General features: G+C 43.2%; 1 protein-coding gene across 5 annotated transcripts in view; it reads right to left on the bottom strand.

Moving 5' to 3' along the window:
• Nucleotides 1-10,174, bottom strand: part of kappaB-Ras (NFKB inhibitor interacting Ras like 1) — a 51,653-nt gene that overhangs the window by 18,314 nt on the left and 23,165 nt on the right. The window contains exon 7 of one of the 5 annotated variants that reach the window (XM_089580111.1): nucleotides 215-1,648. The exons of 3 other annotated variants lie outside the window; for them this stretch is intronic. In XM_089580111.1, coding sequence (XP_089436237.1) covers nucleotides 1,467-1,648 — 182 coding nt within the window. In that variant the 3' untranslated portion in view covers nucleotides 215-1,466. Of the gene's footprint in view, nucleotides 1-214; nucleotides 1,649-10,174 lie in introns of those variants that run through there. One more of the 5 variants, XM_089580112.1, reaches the window with a different exon arrangement.

Genomic DNA, 10,174 nt, shown 5'->3' with positions numbered 1-10,174 from the left:
CTTTCTCCTTCCAGTGCCAGCCTATTTTGTTTGCCTTGTTCTCATTTCCCTGTACCACGCTGACTAATCCTCTTATCTGAGTTTTTCAGGTCCACCCAGCGCCTCCCCCCCATCGCAGCCCCTTCAAAGCCTTTGTTCATTACACACCCCCCCGGATATAAGTTTTTCCACTATTGCAGCTTAACGAATCAAGATTCACCTCCCTCCCCTTCCTGACACGCATCCCCTCTCACACCACTTTCCTTCCCCCACCCGGGGATTTCCTCCTCGGAGCGAAGGCCCTATTTAATCCCTGCCAATGATGAACGCTTTGCCCAGACGAAGACAAGTCCCCTTGTCGAAACGTTGGCTCAAGCAACCTTACGATTTTAGCAGCGTGAACACGGTTAGGAAAAAACAGACAGAAAGGGGGACAGGACAGAGCGCTGAGAGCTTGTGTTATTCAAGCAACCTGAGGTTTCCCCCTCCCTTGTTCATTTTGTGATCACCAAGGACCATCTACCACACCCTCTCTCTACCATGCACTAATTTACTTGCAGGACAGTACATCTTGAATGACCTGTCTACCCCTCACAACCGGAGGTGAAAATAGCTGTCAAAGTTTGTGCTTGTTCAATTCATAACAGGCAAAACTCTTGCTTCTGAATGGCTTTGCTAGGAGCTGAATATCTGGCCTAGTGACACTGTCACAAGGTGAACAAACTTAAATGCACAATTTTTTTTTACATTCTGCCTCAATAAAAGACATACTTTTAGAACATTCTCTCAAACAAACCTTCCCTCTACACCTTCATCAGCAGGCTCCACACAGCCCATCACAGCTCTGGTATATAATGCATAGTGTGGTGTGACCACAGCCTTCCATTTTGCTAGCTCTTCCATTTATTCAGTTTTTAGTGCGAAACACCATTCCAAAGGGTAAACCCTGAGCAAGACCTTGCGATGTTTATGGGTTTGTGCCAAGTGAAATCATCATCATCATCATCAGCCTGACTACGCCCACTGCAGGGCAAAGGCCTCTCCCATGTCTCTTCAATTAACCCTGTCCTTCGCCAGCTGCGGCCACCATATTTCCACAAATTTCTTAATCTCATCCGCCCACCTAATTTTCTGCCACCCCCTGCTACGCTTGCCTTCTCTTGGAATCCACTTGGAATCTTGGAATAAAAGAAATCTAATAAATATCCGTGACTGGGATTAGACCTTGCGGCGGTCCAAACAGATCAGCTTCGCTGGCCACTGCGGGAGAGCTCAAAGCGCATAGCACGAGAGCACTAGGCTATCACTGCAGCTGAACGCAGCTTGTGTTAAACTGCAACACTATCTAGCATTATGCATTGCACATTGATTTCTTCATCAACTAATACTACTATCAAAATAATATTCGTGCTTTGAGCTACGCGGCGGTAGTGACAAAGAGATGTGCACTGCATGCGTTGGCATGGAAACGTGGCAGAAATACGGCACTAGAGCAATACGCGTTGCCGTTGATAACACTGCTGCAGAAATGCGGTACTGGAGCATAGATCGCCGGCGTACACTGGGTAAATTGGCATTGACGATGAAAAAGTTGTAGACGTGCATAACTGGCTCCCTGGGTCAGTGGATACTTCAATCCTGCTTTCAGGTACGTGACGGTAGTGTCTACCTGCAAAAAACTCTGCTTTTGCACAATATTTCATGCTTAGCAATGCTAGACTGCCAGACATTTTTTTTATTTTATCCTTTCCTTTGCAACTTTACGAACAAAGCACCAGAGATGAAAAACCTTTATTGCAAGCATTTCTTCACAACAAAACCTTTGGCTGTCTTTGCCACAACATGTGACAGCTTTGTGAAAGGTTTGGTTTGGTTTATGGGGTTTAATGTCCCAAAGCGACTCAGGCTATGAGGGACATGGTAGTGGAGAGCTCCGGAAATTTCGGCCACCTGGGGTTCTTTAACGTGCACTGACATCGCACAGTACACAGGTCTCTAGAATTTCGCCTCCATAGAAATTCAACCGCCACGGCCAGGATTAGCTTTGTGAAAGATCCGAGACTGCTTATGTGCATGGCTTACCAGAAATTTTAAGTAATTTTTCCATTTTGAACATGAACTCTTTTACTGAATCACTGGAAGAAATGAGGCCTTCTTGATAGTCATAAGACTGAGAGTTTTTTCAGGCAGCCGTCTTTTTAATCTAATCTTTTCAAGGCCCAAAATGGGCATGCATGAAACATTAACCAAACCTCATTACTATAACTTGATGCCACACAGCAAATTTGGCAACAGACATGACGTAATTCATATTTTGAAAATCTGCTAATTTAAAATCTGAGAATGAAACCACAGACAAAATCACTGAGAAAAGCAGAGAGGAAAGAAAGAGTGGGGAGGAGAACAAGAAAGGAAAGTGCCAATTTCCCCCAATTTTGTTAGTACTTCAGGATTATCAGCTGCAGGAGACAGAAATCAGAGTGGTGTGTTGTACTGACAGACAGGTATGCCAGCTAGGCTGAACAGTCAGCTTTTGAACTGCTGCACCAATCTTGACAAAAATTTCAGGGATGATGTAGCTTCTTGTCGCTAGACTCTATTTTAAATTTCATTACTATAGCACAAACAGAAAAAAAAACTTGCAGCTGTCATATAGAGCAATTAGGCATGTCAGCTTAGGTAAACTACCATTTCAAAAATAACGAAGATATACAATTTTTTTGTAAGTAGATACCTTCTAAGTGGTTTACAATGCAGGATAAGGCCAGTTGCATGTTTTTTGTGTTATTTCTGCAAAAATCTCACCACCTTAAAAACGAAGTTTATTTCTTCTGTTGTCATTATACACCAGACATCTGATAATTTTTTGTGTTAGAAAATATTTTGAGATTAAAAAGTATCTCAGCTTGTTCCTGACAAAGTTTCAATCTCGAAACTGCCTTGAAAGCAGCTTTTCACGATCTAACGGTTTTGTTTTCCCAAAAAGTGCAAACTGAGAAAAATAGGTTCAATGATTTCAGTAGATGCTATTTAATTTTATGACCAAAAATAATTAATCAAAGTGTCCTGCTGCACAAGTTGGGGCCTCCTCTTCTAACATGATGCTGCTCTGTGGTAAATGTTTCAAGTTTTCTCTTTTTTTTTTTTTTTTTAAGCTTTAGAGCTGTCCAGCGCCCTTTCCTGTGCTTGTGAAATACTTTTCTTAGTTCTTGGCTGGTTCGGGGAAAAAAAAAAAACAGCGTCAAACGGAGCCAAAACGAGGCCTGGCTTAGTGAAATTCCGAGTGGCACTAAAACAGTGCTGGAAGGTCATGTGCTGTGTTTCTGGCAATCCAACCTTCTGTTTCGGTTTTCCAGCCAAACCACAGTTGCCACGGCTAAAAATATGTTCTTTTTTTCAGTTTTTCTTTATTGGTCTGGTGTACTCTAAACATAAGCTCTCCCATGACTAGAAAGCGTGAAAAACAAGCTTTCTAACGTGGACTTTCACTCCGCGTCCGGTTCCTTGCCTGCTCTGCGGTTGAGTGTTCATATGTGCTTTTAACAGCGAATGGACACCACCGTCTGGTGAAAATAATTAATTTTCTTCTTTTCTGCTGCACAGATAACCAAATTTGGTGAGTTTTTTTTTTAAATCAGGAATCCAAAACAACACAAATTCAAAACATTTTTTTTTTTCATGAAAATCATTATTTTATCCCCACATCCCCCCTTAAAAGACCAAGCACTCAACATCAGCCTAGCCACCAGAATACCCTTTTTGTCTGAGACAGGGCTAAGCCATGCCAGCTAAGGTACACAGATGAGTTTGATCCACTGTGTTGGACCTATGGCGTTGCTGCAATATGCCAAATGCCTTTAGACTGCATACACCCCAGATATTTGCTAGTTTCCTTGCTTTGGACACAGTGCTTTAGACTTTCACCTCACCAGACCGAGGACCCCATACCACAGCACAGCCTACTTTTAATAGTGCACACAAGAAGCCAAAAAGAACAGTGATGCACACCAACTACAGGATGAATATGAGCAAATGGCACTTACTTTTGGCTGAAAAAAAAAAAAAAGCCACTTGCTGTAAGATTTGGGATTGTTTTTACAAGACATTATGGTATGCCAGATGATAACGTTACAAAAACACTTGTGTTCAACTGTGATTCCTCACAGGTTATGCTATGAGGGGAATGAATGTAGCTCTTGCCCATATGAACTCGATACTGACATCAATGCATAATGCAGAGGCAGGGCAAACAGAAAAAGTGCAGCATGGGGCTGCTCTTATCAGATGAGAACTGTAATGTTTAACCCTTTCAGCCCTTATCAGATGAGAACTGTAATGTTTAACCCTTTCAGCCCTAATTTTTCTGCACAATCCTGAAATTCTTCAAGCCATCTAAACAAAAAAGTACAAAGATATCACACGCATGTGCAAGTACTGAATAATGGGAATATGTCATCATGTAAGGACGCCAGGGCCCAGTGGCTGCAGTAGGCATGAACTCCGCATGTGACATGATCCTTTACCCATGCCTGTTAACGCACAAATATTTTCATGCGACAAAAAAGACCTCTGATTAGCCAAAGCATAACTGAAGATGAGGGCAGCAATTAGTGTGCATGAAAATCCTTGAAGCAGCTTTTTTTTCCTTTTTTTTCCCAGTTTCTGCAGCATAAATCTGTACTATACCCTTGCTCCAAATGATCCTGAGTGTCCCAGTACAATCTTTTAGATTGCACCTTTCCTGCTCCTTGGCTGCAAATGGCCAATGGTTCATCTGGTGCCACCAAACATCCTTGACCGTTGACTGCCTAAAAAAACCTTTATCTTTCCATAGGGAGCATGGTTGCCTTTTCCTGAAACTATGTTGGAAAGCATAGATGTGCACAGGTCCCTCCATAAAGGCGAGGGGGGGGGGGGGGGGGGGGCAGCATCCGTTCATGTCTTCTGGGTAGCAGGGAACATAGGCATGCACAGACGTGGGCAAGGGGGACACAGATTTTGACCTCTCTTGTTCCCTGCTTCCCCGAAGACTTGAAGAGTAGGCACTACCATGAACGTCGGCCCCCTCTTATAGAGAGACCAGTGCACACCCATGGCAGAGAACAATATGGTACAAAATTAGCACCTCTGGGGGGGGGGCCACTCCCCCACCCCCTCTGCACATGCTTATGGTTGGCAGATACTGCTAACTGTTGCTAATGTGTCTAGTATGCTCGTGCTGAATATGAGCAAGCCTAGCTAATGACTTTTCCTTCTTCTACTACTTGGACCCTGGTATGGTTCTACCTGGTTCTACCCGGCAGTAGGTGACTATGGCATAGGCTCTAGGAATAGCAGGGGGGAGTTATTAGTAGAGTTCACAGACAGAAATAATTTATGGATTATGAATACCTTCTTCTGCAAATGAGAGAACAGGGAATGGACGTGGAAGAGCACCAATGATGAGACTAGAAATGACATAGACTTCATACTATGCGCTCACCCTGGCATCGTGCAGGATGCAGCGGTCCTCGTAAAGGTGCACTGCAGCGACCACAGAATGGCAAGGTCTCGAATTAGCCTAGATTTCAAGAGGGAATGAAAGGAACTAGTGAGGCGGAAGACCATCAACGAGCTAGCAGTAAGAGGGAAAGTAGAGGGATTCCAAATCGCATTGCAGAACAGATATTCAGCTTTAACTGAGAAAGACACCTTAACGTTCACGCAATAAATGATAATCTAATAGCTATCACCATGGAGTGCACAGCAGAGGTAGGTAGTAGGATGGTTCAATAGGATACAGATAAGCTCTCCAGGAGACGAAAGGTCTGATTAAGAAATGCCAAAGCATGAAAGCACCAAACCCCCCAGACAGAATAGAACTGGCAGAGCTATCAAAGTTAATCAATAAGTGCATGTTAACTGACCTAAGGAAGTTTAATATGGATAGAATCAAGCACGCTCTAAAAAAATGGGGGTAGCCTAAAACCGGTGAATAGAAAATTAGGCATAGCAAAAATCAGATGTATGCGTCAAGAGACAAAGAGGGCAGTGCTATTAGCAATAGGGATAAGATAGTTAAAGTAGCCAAGGAGTTCTACACAAATCTATACAGTAGCCAATCTAATCAGGACGCGAGGCAGTAGCGCACAGCAATGGGACATCGCGCCAGTAATGAAAGAGTAAATAAAGAAAGCCCTAGGCACAATGCAAAGGGGAAAAGCAGCTGTAGATCTGTTGAAGGACAGAGGGGAGATTGTGATAGGAAAATCTAGCCGCCCTGTATATGCAATTCCTTATGACCATGAGCGTACCAGAAGCTTGGAAGAATGCTAACATAATTTTAATCCATAAGAAAGGAGACGTCAAGGATTTGAAGAATTACAGACCAAACAGTTTACTCTCCGTCACCTATAAGGTATTTACTAAGGTTAATAAAGTCAGGACAACCTTAGACTGCAATCAGCCAAATTATCAGGCAGGCTTTCGTAAAGGGCACTCGGCAACGGACCATATTCACACTATGAATCAGGTGACAGAGAAATGTGCAGAATATAATCAACCCCAATATACAGCCTTCACAGATTATGAGAAAGCATTTGACTCAGTCAAAAACCTCGGCTGCCATGCAGGCATTGTGGAATCAGAGTGTAGAAGAGCCTTATGTAAAAATACTGGAAGATATCTATCACGGCTGCACAGCTACTATAGTCCTCCATAAAGTCAGCAATAAAATTCCAATAAGGAAGGACATCGGGCAGGGAGGCATGATCTTGCCAATGCCATTCGCCTCCTGTTTACAGGAGGTATTCAGAGGCCTGGATTGGGAACAGCTGGGGATAAGAGTTAATGGAGAACACCTGAGTAATATGCGATTCACTGATGACATTGCCTTGCTACGTCACTCAGGAGATGAGCTGCAAAGAATTATCAATGAGTTATACAGGCAAAGCAGAACGGTGGGTGTAAAAATTAATATGCAAAAAATCAAAGTAATGTTCAACAGTCTCAGAAGGAAACAGCAGTTTAGAATTGGTAGCGAGGTGCTGGAAGTAGTAAGAGAATATGTCTACTTAGGGCAGGTAAGAAGGGAAGAGCGTATGAAGGCATAACCAGTGGGTGTTGTCAAGAGAATCACCCAGAGGGTAGTTACCCTGGGAGGAGAAGGATACAGCAAGAGCATAAGAATGCTTGACCGGTGGGTGGTTACCACAAGGACCACCTGAAAGGTAGTTAGTTACCCAGGGAAGAGAAGAAGGGTTACCGTGGAAGGAGGGTATGGTGAGAGCGTAGGAAAGTGTAACCGGAAGGTGGTTAGCATGGGAACTGCCTGGGAGGTGGTTGCTATGAAAGGAAGAGGATGTGGCGAGAGTGAAGGAATTGGTAACCGGAGGATGGTTAATGTGGAAGGAGGAGGATATGGTTAGAGCATAGGAAAGCTTAACCAGAAGGTGGTCACCGTAGAAGGAGGAAGGTACCACGAGAGCACAAGGCACAAGCGGAAGGTGGTTGCCACCGGAACCACCCTGACGATAGCCCAGAAGGAGGGAGAGTATGGCAAGAACAGAGGAATATAACACAGTCCATCTACAGCAGGTGCTGCGAAACACGGCGACTGAGGAGAGGATCATTGGTGGCGCCACACACCTGAGGTGAGTACTAGAGAGGACAGCTAGTTAAAAAGCGAGTGTGTACAGAAAACTAGAATGAGCACTCTAGAACTACGCAGATATGAAGTCGCTCTCATATTTTCTACCTCAACACATCGTAAAATATAAATACCTTAATAGCTGTTGCTGAACCTTGCATTACACAGTGGTAACCGCCCTGTCAATTTTTTTTTTTTATATCCTTACATCTTCCACTGCAGTAAAATTTTGTTAATTCAAACCCTGTTAATTCGGAAAACCGCATAAATTTGACACCTCGTCCGGTACTGTCAAACGTCTGTACTATCCCATGGCGTGAAACACTCATTAACTCAGAGGAATTTTGACATAATTTGGTTAATTCAGAGAGGCAGCGAACTTCGTGTGTACACAGTGTGCTGGAGATGGGGTGACGATGATGGTGAGTGAGCCCAATCAAAATGTTAAGGAGCCGTGTTCATCACTATGATTATTAGTTGAGAAAGTACGACGGGATGCTTTTTTGTTTTGCGCTGCACTCCACTGTTCTCGTTTGTTTTCATTGCGTGCATATTACACACCGTGCTGCCAGCATTCATGTTATTGTTGAGCCTGTAATCATTTGAATTATGCCGTGTGCCTCTATGCAAGATGCGCTTTTTTGCACAGGACAGAGAGAGTGTGTGTGGGTGTGTGTGTGTGTGTGGGGGGGGGGGGGGGGTTAACGTCCCGAAGCGACTCAGGTTATGAGAGACGCTGTAGTGAAGGGCTCCGGAAATTTCGACCACCTGGAGTTCTGTGTGTGCGTGTGTGTATTCTAGTGTGTTGTGTGTGGGGGGTGTTATGCTTACGGGACATGTGTGTTGATTATACAACAGCTTGCACACACCACGCCATTTGGTAGAATAATTACAGATTTTTTAAAGAAATAAAGGTATGTTGAGTGCGACACTTCATTATGTTTGTGTTTTTGGTCCCCCTTGATAATTTGACGTTCGGTTAATTTGGGCATTTTCCTCGGTCCCGTGAAATCCACATCAACGGGATCTTACTGTAATTATTCATGTTCTGCAACTCGTATGCAAATCCACACGAGCAGCTGTATTTCCTAGCAATCTATACCATCTTCTATTCCATTTGACCATGATGTCAATTGTGATGAATGTAGGTGGGGAGCAAACAGCTAATCACAGACAAAGCTTGCACGATCGTGGCACTGCCTCTTGCCACCCTCCTGCCACCACATCCAGTCCGGCTAAGTCCCGCAGACTACATTATGCCAAATCATTGTACAACTGATGCCCTGTCTCTTTGTTGAGACTGGATTAATGCCATCAGGCATGTAAAATACATCGTTCGCACTCAGTCATTCGTCAGCGTCTACCCTGGTCCTCCAGTGCGACATGGGTGTGGGATGCATTTATTCTAGTGGCTGTGTGGGCATTTCTGAAATGGCCAGTGTGACGCCTTCTCCCTTAGCCTATACCACTGGAAGCAGCGATGCATAGCAGAGGACTAAATGAATGGAAAGTGAAATGGACTGTTAAAAAATGTGACCCCTAGGACATTTTCACATAGTGAGAAAGATCTGAGGTGCGTTTCATTACTTTAAATAAAAAGGCAAAACAATTTTATGAACAAGTATGAACAAGAGAACATGTAAGTTATGGCACACTACTTTTATTATTATTGTCAGGGGAAAAATACGTTAGTTGTGTCATTGTCTCCAATAATGTTGAAAAGTGTACAAAATTATCTGCATGCCCAAGCAAATAGTTAAACAATAAAAAACGAAAGAACACGCACATCCTATTCTCTCTCTCTATATATTTATATAAAAGTCCTCACTTAATGACAGGGCTGAAAGGGTTAAAGGTGTTTATGAATTATAAAGTTAATGCAGAGTGCTTAAATTTGACTTGTGTCCACACAACCTGAAATTGATTCAATTTATTTTAAGCAGGTCCTTACAAGTAAAGAAGTTCACAATGATGAAAATATTTTTCCCTTATGAAATTTATGCAGTTAACCTGTGTTACAATTACTTTGAACAAACTTAAAAAAATAATAACAATGCAAAAGAAAAATATTTTTAGAGAGTCTGTGTTGTGCTTTACACACCGCACAGACACCTGCGTGCTACTTATTTTTGCAAGAATATCTCTCCTACATTCACTTAATTCACAATGGTCATCTTAAAAATACGAGGGGCGTTCATTAAAGATTTCCCCTGACCCACTTCCTGTGGATGGACAGCAATGAAACTTTGCGGATTTATTAGTCCTTCTCTGCATAGGTGCCACCAAGGGACACACACTTCTCCCATCTTTTTATGCAACTGCAAACACCTCGCATGTAGAAGTCGACAGGTTGCTCCAAAGGTACATGTTGTGACTTCAGAAATCAGAGTCTCATCATCTGGAAAATGCTTGTCCTTCAAATATGACTTCATTATTGGAAAAAGGTGGAAGTCCGATGGTGCGAGGTCGGGTGAATAAGGGGGATGCGGTAGAATTTCAAAGCCGCAGCAGCATGCTTCCATTTGGGCAACGTGTGAGTTGTGAACTAGGGCACTGTCTTGTAGAAGG

The sequence above is a fragment of the Amblyomma mixtum genome, chromosome 3 (assembly GCF_055824585.1).
Source record: "Amblyomma mixtum isolate Tamu chromosome 3, ASM5582458v1, whole genome shotgun sequence".
Lineage (NCBI taxonomy): Eukaryota > Metazoa > Arthropoda > Arachnida > Ixodida > Ixodidae > Amblyomma > Amblyomma mixtum.
Note: the sequence above shows the minus strand (reverse complement) of the source record. Positions and strands in the feature narration are given on the sequence as shown.